Source organism: Carassius carassius, chromosome 10, assembly GCF_963082965.1.
Source record: "Carassius carassius chromosome 10, fCarCar2.1, whole genome shotgun sequence".
Classification (NCBI taxonomy): domain Eukaryota; kingdom Metazoa; phylum Chordata; class Actinopteri; order Cypriniformes; family Cyprinidae; genus Carassius; species Carassius carassius.
In genome coordinates this window covers 27,734,625-27,750,824 of record NC_081764.1, presented here as the reverse complement: position 1 = coordinate 27,750,824, position 16,200 = coordinate 27,734,625, and the positions used below count along the sequence as shown (strand labels likewise).

The 16,200-nt window shown below is 38.3% G+C and overlaps 1 protein-coding gene across 1 annotated transcript; it reads left to right on the top strand.

The window, feature by feature from the left end:
• Nucleotides 1-275: 275 nt before the first annotated feature.
• Nucleotides 276-4,311, top strand: LOC132152057 (nuclear receptor subfamily 4 group A member 2-like). Its single transcript, XM_059560708.1, has 8 exons — nucleotides 276-731; nucleotides 1,046-1,141; nucleotides 1,391-2,250; nucleotides 2,875-3,004; nucleotides 3,114-3,277; nucleotides 3,417-3,619; nucleotides 3,710-3,888; nucleotides 3,972-4,311. Exons 3-8 carry the CDS (start codon nucleotides 1,393-1,395, stop codon nucleotides 4,205-4,207), a joined length of 1,770 nt encoding a protein of 589 aa, XP_059416691.1. The 5' UTR covers nucleotides 276-731; nucleotides 1,046-1,141; nucleotides 1,391-1,392; the 3' UTR covers nucleotides 4,208-4,311.
• The last annotated feature ends 11,889 nt before the right edge of the window (nucleotides 4,312-16,200 follow it).

Sequence of the window (16,200 nt, the reverse complement as noted above, 5' to 3'; positions counted from 1 at the left end):
ATTTAATTCCTAATTTGCGGTATTCCTTTCTTTAAATTTAAATTAAATTTTTGCATTAAGCAGACGCTTTTATCCAAAGCGACAGTGCATCCAGGCTAACAGTTTTTACCCAACATGTGTTCCCTGGGAATCGAACCCACAACCTTGCACTGCAAACGCAACCACTTGAGCATCTGGAAAAAAAATATAATCAGCATTTATCGCTGCATTTATTTATGAATGAATAAAACAGACCATAATGTGTTTGATTTGTTATGCCTATGCTGACTGGCGAGTCCCCAAAATAGTGACAGAAATTCAGTTCATTGCTTCAAATCAGTGAGATCTTATCTCCTGTATGTAGGTGGTTTCTATATTTGGAAATGGTTTTGCGCGACAGATTAGGCTATGTGTAGGAAATTCAACTCATTTGACCCAGTGTACAGTCCCTCATAAGCAAACGCGCCGACGATTGAATTGCGCGCAGGGCGCAATGAGGGCGCTGAAGAACAGTCTCTCTGTCCAGCGAACAGCTCGCGTCAAGGGTTCTGACGTCACGCCCTTTTAGCACGTGGGTTGTGGCATTCAGAGTTCCCATAAACAAAGGCACATTGCACTCGGGCTCCAGTCTTCCCGTGCAGCCGAAGGAGTAAGGTGCGCAAAGACATTGGCTCTACATGCAGACGGAATTTCTATCAACAGGAACAGCTACATGGATACATAATTTGAAACTCTTTTATAAGCGATTTGAGGTATGTAACAGTAACTGTATAAAGGACATTCTATTTAATAATTAAAACTGCTTTTGATAACTGCATTTGTGGGAAGATTGTAAAGCAATACTTCTACTACAAATACACGACCGTTTCTTAACTTTTGCCTTTATTTTTAGTTTTTTAAAAATACAAATTTTATTCTTGTCAACACCTTAACATAGGCTACATTTTTAAAGTAAAGTTGAAGTCATCTAAGTGCCTTGATGTTACAAAAATATATCAAGTAACTCGCACTGACATGCTTGTATATGAAGATCTTTTCACTAATGATAAAAACGTTTCTTTCACAGAAAATCAAACGAACGGAGAGACACGCTCTGACATCTGCCCCTGTTACTGACTTCAGAGATTGTTCCACGAGAGATAAAAGTAGCAGGTGTGCGGAGGTAAACTGAAGCAGGCCAGGGAAATGTATGTCAGAAAGTTAGCATACATTCTTTCCGATGGAAACACAGAACGTTAACTGTGGAAATAAAGGGGGGATTATTTATAAAAAAAATTGTATTAATAAAGAATAAAGCATATTTTATGTTGCATATAAATAGACACTTATTTCCAAAAGTGTAAAAATATAAAACAAATATTAAGCACCCTGTCAGAGAAAGCCATTACAGTTCAGTTCTCTAACACTGCAGCCATGCCCTGCGTCCAGGCTCAGTATGGGACATCACCTCCAGGAGCCAGCCCTGCATCTCAGAGTTACAGCTACAGCACCACTGGAGAGTACAACTGCGACTTCCTAACACCGGAGTTTGTCAAGTTTAGCATGGACCTGACTAATGCAGAAATAGCTGTCACTTCCTCGCTCCCCAGTTTCAGCACCTTTGTGGACACTTACAGTTCCAGCTACGACGTAAAGCCCCCCTGTCTGTACCAAATGTCCCACTCTGGGGATCAGCTGTCCATCAAGGTGGAGGAGATACCCGCACACAGCTACCATCAGCAGCAGCATCATCATCAGCCCCACCAGGCTGAGGAGAGCCAACCCCATACTGGACCCATATACTATAAACCATCCTCCCCAAACATCTCCCAATCACCCAATTTCCCGGCGCCTCCACACCACACGTGGGAAGACAGCGGACCCCTTCACAGTTTTCATCAGAACTACCTGGCTACTTCACACATGATAGACCAGCAGCGTAAAAACGCAATGTCTAGGTTGCTCTCGTTCAAGCAGTCTCCCGTGGACACGCCGATGTCAAGCTGTCAGATGCGCTTTGATGGATCTCTGCACGTGTCCATGGGCCCGGACACCCCGGGTGCGCATCGTGCGCTGGACAATTTTGCTTTACCGGGACCCCCAAGGAGACAGCACGCTGTGGGTTTATCCCATTCGCTTAACATCGGACACCCTTTACTGGAAAGCCCGGTGTGCTCACCCCCGGCTAGAGGATCTCCATCCAGTGAGGGTTTGTGTGCTGTGTGCGGGGACAACGCAGCTTGCCAGCACTATGGGGTGCGCACTTGCGAGGGGTGCAAAGGATTCTTCAAGGTACACTTTTAAATCACTAAATCTTTTGTCCAAAGTAGACATATTAGAGGCGTAATCCCACTGGGGTAAATTATCATAGTTGATGGTAGGTCCGAAACTTTGACCTTTTGGTTACCAGCCCAACTAGAGATTTGAACAAGAAAAAGCAAGGTTTAGAACTGATCTAAAATAGGCTATGCTTAATTAGGCTTATCTCAGTTGTATTGATTTGAACCAATATGCACGGGACACCTCCGTTCATCTCTGCCACCATTACTTTCGTCTAGAATTAAATTGGTTTGTGCTGAGAGTCCTATCGCGCCTAACCGAGCGTACCGGAACTCCCAGTGGTGACATTAAGACAGCTCTTTATGTCACCATCGTGATAGAATAATCTCGCTAATCTGACAAGAGGGGTCGCGGAGAGAGCGCCGGGGGACCCCAAATTATGGCTGCCCACGGATCTGTATTTACCGAATGCCTGCTCTGTTCGGCCCTTGAATGTATTACACAGCTTTGGGCTGGAGTGCAGGATTTGAGTGTCCTATTCCATTGTAACTTCAGACTGTGATTGCAGTTCAAGTTGTCCACGCGAGTGGAGTAGATTTACACGCAATTAATCCGCTATGTGCTGTTTCTTTCTAGCGCACGGTGCAGAAAAACGCCAAATATGTTTGCCTGGCAAACAAAAACTGTCCCGTGGATAAAAGACGGCGAAATCGATGCCAGTATTGCCGATTTCAAAAGTGCCTGGTCGTAGGGATGGTAAAGGAAGGTAATGCCAAGCACTTTTTCGGGTTTATTCACATCTGATGCACGTGTTATCACAGAGATGTGGTCTAATGTTGTAGTGCAATTTATATAACCAAAATATATTTTTACAGTTGTGAGAACAGCCAGTTTAAAAGGACGAAGAGGTCGCCTCCCCTCCAAACCTAAAAGCCCTCAGGACATTCCAGTCTCTATGACACACGTCAGCCTCCTGAACGCCCTGGTGAGAGCGCACATAGACTCCAACCCTTCTATGGCCAGACTGGACTACTCTAAAGTAAGCATCAAACATAGTGTAAAACGTTAAGCTTTAATGAATGAAGTATTTTTTTAACAACTCGTCAACATTCACAGTGAAGTTCAGAAGTGATAAGTTTACTTTACATAAAAATTATAAAAGTTGTGTTGAATTCTAGTTTCAGGCGAGTCCAGAGTATCATCGTGGAGGAGACGAATCTCTGCACATTCAGCAGTTCTACGATCTTCTCACTGCTTCAATGAGCATCATTCGCGGATGGGCCGAAAAAATCCCCGGATTTACTGACCTGCCCAAATGCGACCAAGAACTGCTTTTCGAGTCAGCCTTCCTTGAACTTTTTGTGCTGCGTCTGGCTTACAGGTAAGCAGTCCTCTGAACAGACTGGCTGTTTTTTTTTTTAACGGATCTACATTTCGAAAGGCAAATAATCACTTTAACAATTTCTTTCAGATCTAACGTGACAGAGGACAAACTTATTTTTTGCAATGGAGTGGTTTTACACAAACTGCAGTGCGTGCGAGGCTTTGGGGAGTGGATCGACTCTATCGTCGAGTTTTCTTCCAACCTTCAGAACATGAGTTTAGACGTCTCTGCCTTCTCCTGCATAGCTGCTCTCACCATAGTTACAGGTAAGACATGTCTGACCTTTTCCAAGTGATGCACATAATATACAGCGTGCTTCACCTCTAACGACTGTTCCCCATCTCCATAGAGAGACACGGACTAAGAGAGCTCAAGAAAACAGAGGACCTTCAAAACAAGCTCATAAACTGTCTGAAGGATCAGGTGTCCTGCAGTGGAGAGTTGTCTAAACTGTTGGAGAAGCTGCCGGAGGTGCGCGCGCTGTGCACGCAGGGACTGCAGCGCATCTTTTACTTGAAGCTGGAGGATTTGGTTCCCACGCCTGCGATCATTGACAAACTCTTTCACGATAGCTTACCGTTCTGAAAACAACCGAGCAGACTCTTACAACCGTCACGATTTCTTCATGTGGCGGACTTGAACTGATATTGCCGGATGATATTTTTATTTTATTTTTTAAGCTTGAAGCACGGCTGACGATTTCTTCATGTGGCGGACTTGAACTGATATTGCCGGATGATATTTTTATTTGATTTTTTAAGCTTGAAGCACGGCTGCCTGCAGGGGACAAAAGCGAACAGCCATGTTCGAGACAACCGCGGAGGAAATAATATCAGTAGAATATTCAAAACATTGAGAATGAAAATACTGTGGAGAGAAAAGGACTATCTTGTGCCTGTTTAAACTGTATTCAGTCAAATACTGAGAAAAACTCGGTGTGGTGGAAATGTATTTGTATTGTTACGCGTCATATTGTTTGTTACCTGCAAAACATTTATATACAACTTCTCATGTGTCATGCAAGATATAGCCTAATGATTTAAGGGATCAAAATCATTTTGACAAGTTAATTTAACCACTAGCCAATTAAATCATTCTGCATTAAGTAGGCTATAGCTAGAGATTGTGAACGAGTGAACAGAAGGATTTTTAAAACTCTATCTGCAACATTTTTAGATTTCAAAATGGATAAAAGCATTTAGAGCACGTTTTTGTGTTTATGGTATCATTAGTGAATTTTATTGTTATGACTCGCTTTTTTTACAGTTCAGAAAGTATGCATGTAATTCGATTTGAGCTATTAACATTCTCCAGCACTTTGTATTAATTTCATATTGAAATAATGTCCGAGGTTTACGAGCAACTGGTGTAAAATTCTTAACATTATCCTTATATATTTCAGATCATTGTTTTCTATGATATTATGGTTTTTGCACTGCATTCTATGTTAAGCTTCTCTCATAGTGTATTGCTGAATAAACAAAACTATTATATATTTTCTCTTGTTTTTTTTTTGTTTTTTTGTCAATATGATTTACTTGTGTTCTGTTCATTTTTCGAACTTGCTTACGAAAGCTTTTGAAAGTTTTTTCATTCTAGTAAATTAGTATTTCATAGCCTAAACCATGTCATTAACTCCTGAAAAAAAGCATCTTTTCGATGGCAACATTGGTAGGCGCCTTTCTTCAAAATAGATTTACGATTTATAGAGGACTAAAAGGAGGAATGTATTGCGAAAAAATGCTGTTATAAAAGTACATTTCCGATCGATCTTGTTGAAATTATTTCGAAGTCATCCGTTAAATCTGCTGGAAACCTTTTCCTTAGTTAATTCTCCTATGCTGATGTTTAATACAATCGCCATTCTCCCCAAATTACCACGACGATTTGCAGAGCAAGCAAGCCTCATCTCTGTGAAATGACAGTAACTGTGTTATCGTTTTACAGCAGTTCCGTCTCTCAGTGTAGCCTGAACTTTTCAAAAGGTCATATCTTTTTATTGAACAGATGAAATAACAAAACACAATCAGGATGCAACAGCCTGTGAAACATTTCAAGTGAGAGTGGAGACACACAGGTAGCTACTTCAAGTCGTTACGATTTGTTCTACAACACCAGAACATTCAATGCAGAAAAAATAGAAGGATATGCAAAAATCCAGATTTGAAGAATCAATATTTACACAAATGACGCAAATATGGATTTTAAGATGAAGTACAGCAAAGAAAAATGAAGATATAGGCCTAAAATGGATCAATTTAATGAGTATAACGGTTTGTCTTTTTTGGTAAAGATCATTAAGTGAATAAGTCTCTGCCCTCTTTCTGTGCTCTCTCTTATTATTTGGGTGATAAAAATACAGATGAAATCACTTGAGTCATTAAAGATTGCTCTGTTTTGTCCTGGCATTCAATTTAACCACTGAATGTGTTTTGCAGAATTTTTTATTTAATTCTAAGGCAGCCCATATGTCCCAGATTTCAGTTTGTTAAATGAAGGATTGCCATTCCTTGAACAGTATTTGTTTCAAGATTAGATTTCTTCCCTCTGAAAAAAAAATATGATTTAATTATGGGACAAAAAAAGAAAGAAAAAAAGAATCAATAGTTTTGTCTACTGCTTAATTTATAGATGTATTTGGAGATGGCTGAAAAACAGTTTAATCAGATTTTTGAGTAAAAATGTATCTCTAGCATCAAATGGTTTCATGCTATAGAATGCAATTAACATGGCAGATATAATTCTCTAGCTCTAAATGTAATTTTGAGATGCGATAGCCTTCAAAAGGATTGTAAGAATAATCGCATCTGTGCGTGGATAGATGGTTCAAATGCAATAATGGTTCAAATGTTTAGTTATGAATGCATTAACATTTTCTCAATCTTAGTCATTAAACGTTCCTGCAGTTTAGGTGTTTGTCTCCAGGTGACAGGTCTCTGTCCAACGATATGATCCAGTAACCCCCCCGTCAGCACCTCTCTGAGGCTAGAAATATAAAATATTGATTTATGTTTGGTAGAAAGGCCTTATAAAAATGATCACATACACGAAAGGGATTCATGAGCCCCAGGTCAAAGACATCCTGTTTCTCAATGCTTTGGACCATCACTGACTGTGAAATGTTAAAATAAAGAAATCAATATTATCTGAGAAATGTCAAATTTATTATAATTATGAGGGTGAAGGACTGGCAAAATGTTCCTATGGGAGCTGGCCTGAAAGGAGGGGTTTACAGACCCTCCTCTGAATCCAGCCTGTGTGTGTGTGTGTGTGTGTGTGTGTGTGTGTGTGTGTGTGTGTGTGTGTGTGTTGAGTGGAGCCATGCACTATAGACAATGGATTTGTCATGTTGATACTTTACATGTGTGTGGATGTGCGTCTGAATGAGAAACACATACTCTTTCTTGATTAGCATATAGCCATTAAACCTGCTGAAAATAATTAAGAAAGTAATATTAACTTGGATTAGGAAGCAGGAACCTTCTCAATGTCAAGCCAAACTATCATGTAAGTTTGTGCTGACAATACTGAGATTTGTTCTTGTCGCTTCCTTGATATTTTCCAGATGAACACGACTCCGACTGTAATCTCAATTAACGACAAAATGGTCAAACAACTGTGGCAAAATGTGCACAATCTAGTGCGAGACCACAGTGCCTATATTTCTCAGAGGAGTCTCTGTGGTCTAAACATGCAGATGGCCGGTCTGGAATCAAAGAAGGACCAAGGGACATGCCATTTGCTCTGAGCCTAGACCAACACACTGACACTTTGTTCAGTTATGTGTTTTGTGTGGTCTTTATTAATAATTCATTTATGGTTAATAGCATTACAGAGAATTATATGATTCAAAACTACAGCAGACCACTAAAACGGCAATAAAACCAGATTTTATTGAATATATATATATATATATATATATATATATATATATTTTTTTTTTTTTTTTTTTTCAATTAACCTACCCATAAATGCTAGAAAACTCTTAATCCCACAAATGTAAATAAATTAAACATGAAGAGCAATTACAACCCGAATTCCGGAAAAGTTGGGACGTTTTTTAAATTTTAATAAAATGAAAACTAAAAGACTTTCAAATCACATGAGCCAATATTTTATTCACAATAGAACATAGATAACATAGCAAATGTTTAAACTGAGAAAGTTTACAATTTTATGCACAAAATGAGCTCATTTCAATTTTGATTTCTGCTACAGGTCTCAAAATAGTTGGGACGGGGCATGTTTACCATGGTGTAGCATCTCCTTTTCTTTTCAAAACAGTTTGAAGACATCTGGGCATTGAGGCTATGAGTTGCCGGAGTTTTGCTGTTGGAATTTGGTCCCATTCTTGCCTTATATAGATTTCCAGCTGCTGAAGAGTTCGTGGTCGTCTTTGACGTATTTTTCGTTTAATGATGCGCCAAATGTTCTCTATAGGTGAAAGATCTGGACTGCAGGCAGGCCAGGTTAGCACCCGGACTCTTCTACGACGAAGCCATGCTGTTGTTATAGCTGCAGTATGTGGTTTTGCATTGTCCTGCTGAAATAAACAAGGCCTTCCCTGAAATAGACGTTGTTTGGAGGGAAGCATATGTTGCTCTAAAACCTTTATATACCTTTCAGCATTCACAGAGCCTTCCAAAACATGCAAGCTGCCCATACCGTATGCACTTATGCACCCCCATTCCATCAGAGATGCTGGCTTTTGAACTGAACGCTAATAACATGCTGGAAGGTCTCCCTCCTCTTTAGCCCGGAGGACACGGCGTCCGTGATTTCCAACAAGAATGTCAAATTTGGACTCGTCTGACCATAAAACACTATTCCACTTTGAAATAGTCCATTTTAAATGAGCCTTGGCCCACAGGACACGACGGCGCTTCTGGACCATGTTAACATATGGCTTCCTTTTTGCATGATAGAGCTTTAGTTGGCATCTGCTGATGGCACGGCGGATTGTGTTTACCGACAGTGGTTTCTGAAAGTATTCCTGGGCCCATTTAGTAATGTCATTGACACAATCATGCCGATGAGTGATGCAGTGTCGTCTGAGAGCCCGAAGACCACGGGCATCCAATAAAGGTCTCCGGCCTTGTCCCTTACGCACAGAGATTTCTCCAGTTTCTCTGAATCTTTTGATGATGTTATGCACTGTAGATGATGAGATTTGCAAAGCCTTTGCAATTTGACGTTGAGGAACATTGTTTTTAAAGTTTTCCAAAAAATTTTTACGCAGTCTTTCACAGATTGGAGAGCCTCTGCCCATCTTTACTTCTGAGAGACTCTGCTTCTCTAAGACAAAGCTTTTATAGCTAATCATGTTACAGACCTGATATCAATTAACTTAATTAATCACTAGATGTTCTCCCAGCTGAATCTTTTCAAAACTGCTTGCTTTTTTAGCCATTTGTTGCCCCCGTGCCAACTTTTTTGAGACCTGTAGCAGGCATTAAATTTTAAATGAGCTAATTAAGTGGATAAAAGTGTAAAATTTCTCAGTTTAAACATTTGCTACGTTATCTATGTTCTATTGTGAATAAAATATTGGCTCATGTGATTTGAAATTCCTTTAGTTTTCATTTTATTAAAATTTAAAAAACGTCCCAACTTTTCCGGAATTCGGGTTGTAAGAAGAAACGTCACATTTGCAAACACCTTACACATTGTTTCATTCTCCTAGCTGAATTTTCCTGTTTTCCACAATACTATGCATGCCATGCCTTTACAGATAGTCATTTGCATGTGACCTTTAATTTAAATGTCTGGAAAGATTGAACGGCAGAGGGTTGCTATTATTTGAGGAAAGGGACTCTAGGCCAACATCCTCTATCCCTCCTCCCTTTCAGAAGTCTGATAAAAAAATTCATTGATTAAAGCATCTTTGTCACCATTAGAGATATTTTAGGTTATATTCACTAATTATTTTCATTAAGGACAGAGACATGGTAGATCATATTATAATAAACAAGTAAATGCAAATTATAACAAATGTACAAAACTTTTTGTTTTTATGACCCTTATAACTATACCCCTAATGTACAACAAAATCTAAAAGTTGCATCTTTGTATCTTTTTTCCCTAAATGGTATTGGTCTGTGTATTAGTATCTTAAAGGTACATATATTATACATTTTACTGCCCCAGTAACAGTTTTGTATCTTTTTTCTGATTGTATAAATTACCTACACACATAAATAAAAGCTGAATTTAATGCTAAAATTAACTTCACTGTTGAGAAAAAGAGGATGATAAACCCTGAAGGGCTGAGCTGTCTTCCACAACTATTATGTTATTTATAGATAACTGAGTCTTTGCCATTTACACCCATAAACAGGAGATAAGACACACACACACACACACACACACACATTAGTCCTCCACCCAATATTTCTCATCATCAGAAGCAAATGAAAGATTATTGATTCTGTCATCATTTACTCCTGTCGTTGTAAACCTGTATGCATTTCTTTCTTCTGCAGAGTATATTTTGAAGAACATCAATATTTTTAGAAAAATAAACTGAAGAAACTGAGGAAGAAAAGTCTATAGGGGGTGACATTTTTGGGTGAACTATCCATTTAAAATGAGCAAATAAGCCATCTTTTATATCTATTGTCTCCGTGCCTCTCTGGCAGAATGACCACATCCATTTCTTCATCCATTAATCTGCATTTTGAATGGCACTGTCAATCAAACTGTAGCCCCACCCACGTCCCCATCATCAGACTTACAGAGCCTCCCTCCACCTCAACACCACCTCCTCCATCCATCCTGTGATTTATGTCATGGGGGTTGGCGAGTGTGCGATCACCATGGATACATACAAATGAAATATGACAGAGTGGATGCTGTTAATTACTCTAAAAGAAATTAAATGGAGGGGAATCAAGCTTTGAAATGTGAGTGGAATTTAAGTAGTCACGCTCTGTAATAAGGTCATCTTCCATAATAGATCAGTCTCGCTGCATTAAATAAACAGTTGACCCTTGAGGATGAGAGACAGAAAGAGAGACACCACCATGAACACAGTCATCTAAACAAAGTTGATTTGTCTACATTCCCATGATGCCACTGACAACCTTTTAATAGATGCTGCCACATGAATGGGAAACTTGTCTTAAACACAGTAAATGACGTTTTTTTTTACGATTTAGACTTCTTTTAAAGTAAACTTTAATTTGACATTATTACAAAGTTCACTTTTTTAAAGTGTGTTTAAAGAACTTAATTCTGTCAAGAAACATAATGTAGTCATACAAGTGTATTCTCTTTAAATAAACACTTAAGTGGCCTTTTATTTTGCTATTATATGATCTGCAAGTACAGTATTTTAATAACATAATTTTAAGATATAAAGTACACAACACTTTCAATACAATTAAGCACACTTTTTTTCCCTCAAGGGACACGATAGCCCTGATGTTTTGTGATTTCACCCATCAGCTAGCCTAAGACTAGGATCAAATGTATTCAATCTCATGGGACAATTGAATCCCACCTGGAGTTGAGCAATGAGACCACAAAATTCACTGTGTGAAATCATAGTTTGTTAGAAAGTAACTTTTTTGTCTTTTTGCTTTTTCCTCTAATTCAACTCTGAGGTAGCTCTGCAAACCATACAAATAAGTTTATCCAAATAAGATTCTATTATAAATATTCAAAGATAAGATGGTGCACGATATGCTGCATGTAAATTACTATGAATGTTTTGGAAATCAATAGACCTTAATAACGGAATCATTGAACAACACAGACGGACTTTGTAAGAGGCACAGTGGGATTCTGTTCCCGGCCAAAAGACCATCAGAATACCCCACAGAGACTATACATCCACACCTGCCTGGCCATTAACCCGTTCAATTAGTTTCCACCAGAGGGTTCTGCTAATTATCTTAATTGCATCTTTAATGATGTGAGTCCTTTAAAACAATGAAAGTATCTCTTCTAGAGCAATCAAAATGCAATAGGCTATTAACCTGAGTGAAGCAATAAATGCGACACTGACAAAGATTTAAGAAGCATACTATCATTAGCTAAGTCAATATTGTTAAGCAACAGACATTTGCATTACATTATGATTATTTAAAGTAGGAAGTTGTGTAATGTGCTCAATGTGTTTTTTACTATGGATCTCCAGACCAGTATATATTACATATTTAGTTATTATTTGAGTAAATAGTTATTATTGGGGCAGTTTTAATTAAATTTATAGTTAATACTAATATTATCCAAAAAGTGTTTGCTGTTTCATGACATCACAATAAGCCCCCACTACACATAACTTTCCAAACTATATTTTAAATCAAAGTGACACCCATGTTTTATAGCCTTTTTAATTACAGTCTTTGTGAAGTGCAAGGGTATAGCTGAATGTGAGAAATACTAGGATAAAGGTAGGGTGATAACCTACATCTGACCCTCATATATTCTTTGACCCAATTTGACATATCCCTTCCTTTTACAGCTACTTTTTCTTTCTCTGCCCTGGATGATTTATTATTATTATTATTATTTTTAAGGTTAATTATATATCAGTTTTCCAATGCAGTGTAACAATCTCTTTGCATAATCCCATCTCTCTATAAAAAGACAAGTTATAATCAGAAACAGATATATTCTCCATCAAAAACACAGTTTGGTGTGTGCACCAGCAAGATAACATTGATAAATATTTTCATTTTGTTTGATCACAACCAGAAATTTCAGATTATTACTGGAATATGAACAACTATAAAGAATAGTAATGCATGTATAGAAAGGATTGAAAGAGTAAAGATCCAGACCTAAGAACAACTCATCAATGCTGTGTGCAAGAACAGTATACTGACAAAAAAGGTGATAACAAAGTCAATAATCCTGGCAGATGTGCTCATATGCACTAGCTATCTAAAACAAATTTATTTCATCCACACACCTGTGATGCTTGTATTTATGCTGAACTGTGCTTCATCCTGCTTCATTGTAATGGAAAGTCTCATAGAATTAGAGCAAACACAGTTTCACACTGTCTCTCGAATAAGACATGGACCACTGGGGATCTGAGCCTCTGTTTACCTGTGCTGTGTTAGGTCATTACCCCCCCCCCCCCCCCCCCACATCAGTATTCAGAAAGTGATGCTCAGATTATGGACAATGTGACCTGATTCGATTTAGAGAAACACACATAACATAGCGACACTTGCAAATTATGACCATCTTATAAACATCTTTTGTAGGGAAAGCATTGAACTACAGGCATGATTTTCTTAACTTTGAATGGAGACACCCAGCAATCAAAATTTGCTCAGTTCTGTTTTCAGTGTCAAAAAATAAAAAATAAAATGATAAAGCACTCTACAAATGGTGATTGAGCTCTTGCCAAAAGGTTGTTAAGGATTCATTGAACATGATCGATTGGATTCATTAATGACACATGAAGACACACCAGATCAATCTAAATGGTAAACTGGCATCATTGTAATCATTTTGCAGCTTAGTGCTCATAAAGCCTATTAATTTGTGCTCAGGAATGATCATATATCATTTAATGAAGATAGTATGCAGCTTTCACGTGACATAAACCATCAGTCACTGTTCAACACGATTTGTGGACAGGAACCCATTAACATGGCAAAAAGTTAATTAATCTTATGAAATCAAAATCAGAGATTTGTAGCTTTTAGTCCATGTCTATAAGACTTGCAGCCATATGCTTGTATACCTATAAATTCTTCGTTTTACTATACTTTTTTAGCATGTATGTCTTTCTTTTGTTGATCAGGTGGATGTGAATTTTTCAGTGAAGTTGCCAAAAATGCCATATATCTTATATTCGAAGACTACGAAATGAGTCTTCAGTAGGCAAACTCTTTTGAATTGCGGAATAAATCACTTTCTGGGAAACCACCTTCATCTAAGTATCAAATTTTCTTTATAGCCTGGTCATTCTGAGAGCCTCTCCATGGAGATCGGACTGACACTCATGGCCAATACGGTTCCCGGTGACAATAACTGTTTTTAAAAACTTGGACTTTGAAACCTTGGACTTTTTAAGTATCTTAGTTGTATTAGAGGTTATTATAGGACATCCAACAAAGAAAGTGTATACAAATTTTTCAAAAGTTTGCGGAGTTATAGGGTTTGTCAGTTGTAGTGCCCCCTATTGGCAGAGTTGTACTTATTCTTGGACATTGTGTTCAGTATATATGTGTCAACTTGTAAAAATAGCCATCAAGTGTCCAATTAATTAACATATATCTTCCCAGTTCTTCAACATGCTTTGTAGAAATGGATATGCATAAGATCAACTGATTCTGGGGAGTCCTGAAAGAACACTTGCAAGCTTGGACAATCAAATTCAAGGACCAAAACTAACCATTGTACAACATGAAATATGATATAATTAGATTACATGCCTATGGCGCAATTTGTGTACTATAATTGGCTAAATAGTACACTGCAGTAAAGCAGAACTACATTACCCAGTAGGCATTTTCTGACTATTTGTACTGGTGTAGTCCAGGATGGTGGAAGGCCCAGTGCAGTGTGGTTGGTTATTCAGATTAAACTGTATCACCCATAGGGGGTTGCTGTGAGAGCTTAATTAAGTTGTATGGCACTGGCAATGATGAATGCCTCTTAACATGAGCATGCTAAGACACCGGTACCGCTGCCCTTTAGCTGTGCAGCTTCTGTTGAGCAAAATACCACCATAGCATCCATAATTGTGTCTCCCAATTCCCTTCACCTTGATGCACAACCATAATTTGATGAACAATGCCACATTGTTTTGAGTCAGAGATTCTGGTCTTTTCCAGGGTCTCTTGTCCATTTTCTCCTGTTTAGAGCATTACAGTGCAACACGACTATAATCGGCGGGATCTTTCTGGATCATTGGTGCTTTTGGTGTTTCCTAGCATCGGTCTATTCATCACCATCGCAGGCCTTTTCTGCTCTGTGTCTTCCTTCATCACTGCAGCTAATTAAAGAGCTCGGAGGTCTGCTACTGTTTCCACTGCCTTGTATTACCATTAATTACAATGACATCTCAGATCCTCGGCATAGCAGCACAGTGATTCATGGCGCAGTGCGTCTTAGTAAGAGACTTATCTTGCACACTCACACATACTCCTGTATACATATGCATGGATGCACTCACACATACACACACAAACATAATAAATTAGGCTCTACTGAAGTGTGATGGCTCACAATGCAACACCATAGATCAATTAAGCATGCAAAGAACGGGGAGGCTAATCTCTGAGTATGAGTTGGATTTTCTGCCTCTTATAATGGAAAAACACCATATTTTGAAATTATACAAACAAATAAGGCTGTAATTGAATAGTATTTTTAGTTAATTAAAGTATTAATTTAAAAAAATAGAGTATTTTTAATTAAATTCTGTGGAATTGTGTAACAGCACAACAAATCTCAGTATACAAAATATTATATTGCACCAAAAATATTATTCTATAAAAAATATATTTTCTAATTATATGAATTTTTATTTTGATGTATTTGTCTGATTTTAAAGAGCAACATCCTAGTATGTCTTCATTGTAATTGTTCTAGGGAAGTGTACACCTCAAGTTGCCTTTCTAAAATAGAATTAACTTCTGATACCCATTCTGTTGTCTGTGATGCCTGGGAATGAGTCTGAAATTGAACTGTATAGATGTCCCTAATCGAATAGAGACATGATCAGGCTAAATGCAGGGGGTGAATCCTATGGGTGCGTGGCAGAGAGAGAAATTGAGGAAAAGATAGAGGGCAATAGAAGCATTTTGCTAAGGCCCACGAGTAGATAAGCTGCGCCCAGGGAATTGGTCTGTAAACATTGTCAGTGATTGACACGACACCCCAGTTTGTGGGAAACTTTACATTTTATTATCGGCCTGTAAACTTGCATTTTACAGATCCACATGCTGCTTTAGAGGTGCGTGTGAGAGGTATACAGGTTGAGGGTGGTGCACTTGAAGCCTGTTTTGATCGGTCCTCACTAAATATCCACCCAATTTTCACAGGTCTGGGTGAGCTTTGAAGAAAATTGAGCAGATTTGCGATGAAGAGCCCCTCTGGAGGAATTTGAGAGTGTTTGAGGATTAGGAGGTTTTTATTCTCAGCATAAGGACTGGCTGAAGAAGTATCGGATGCCTCAGGAGGTGAAGCTCAGTCGAGCTCTCCAGTAAATAAAGATTCTGAAGATAGAGAGTTGAACTGATAAGCTTATGGACTTGGACAAAGTGAGCAGGCATACAGTTCAACTTTTATGCAAAAGAAAAATATTATTCTGAAGGGGGGGGGGGGGGTGCTCTCAGGTTTTAATCCAAAATCAATCAAATAATTGAAATGTAAAATATCAAAGGGTGTGTTTACGAGTGTGGCGTAAAAAAAACAAAACAAAACAAAAAAACTTTATGACTTAAATGGTTTTATAGTTCATGTCTGTATGAGCTCAAAATAATCACAGTAATATGTGCAGAGATGGGGAATCGATTTGAAAAATAAACCACCGTCGACATCTGGTGGTAATCAAGATTGTTGCAGTTTAAAGTGCTTGTTCCTCTTTCGTCGAAAGGTGTCGCTGTTTC

Excerpts from the sequence above, each read along its gene's own strand:
- LOC132152057 (XM_059560708.1), top strand. The coding sequence starts at position 1,393 with ATGCCCTGCGTCCAGGCTCAGTATGGGACATCACCTCCAGGAGCCAGC. Across the intron at positions 2,251-2,874 it reads GGTGCAAAGGATTCTTCAAG|CGCACGGTGCAGAAAAACGC; the intron begins GTACACTTTTAA and ends GTTTCTTTCTAG. Across the intron at positions 3,889-3,971 it reads TGCTCTCACCATAGTTACAG|AGAGACACGGACTAAGAGAG; the intron begins GTAAGACATGTC and ends CCATCTCCATAG.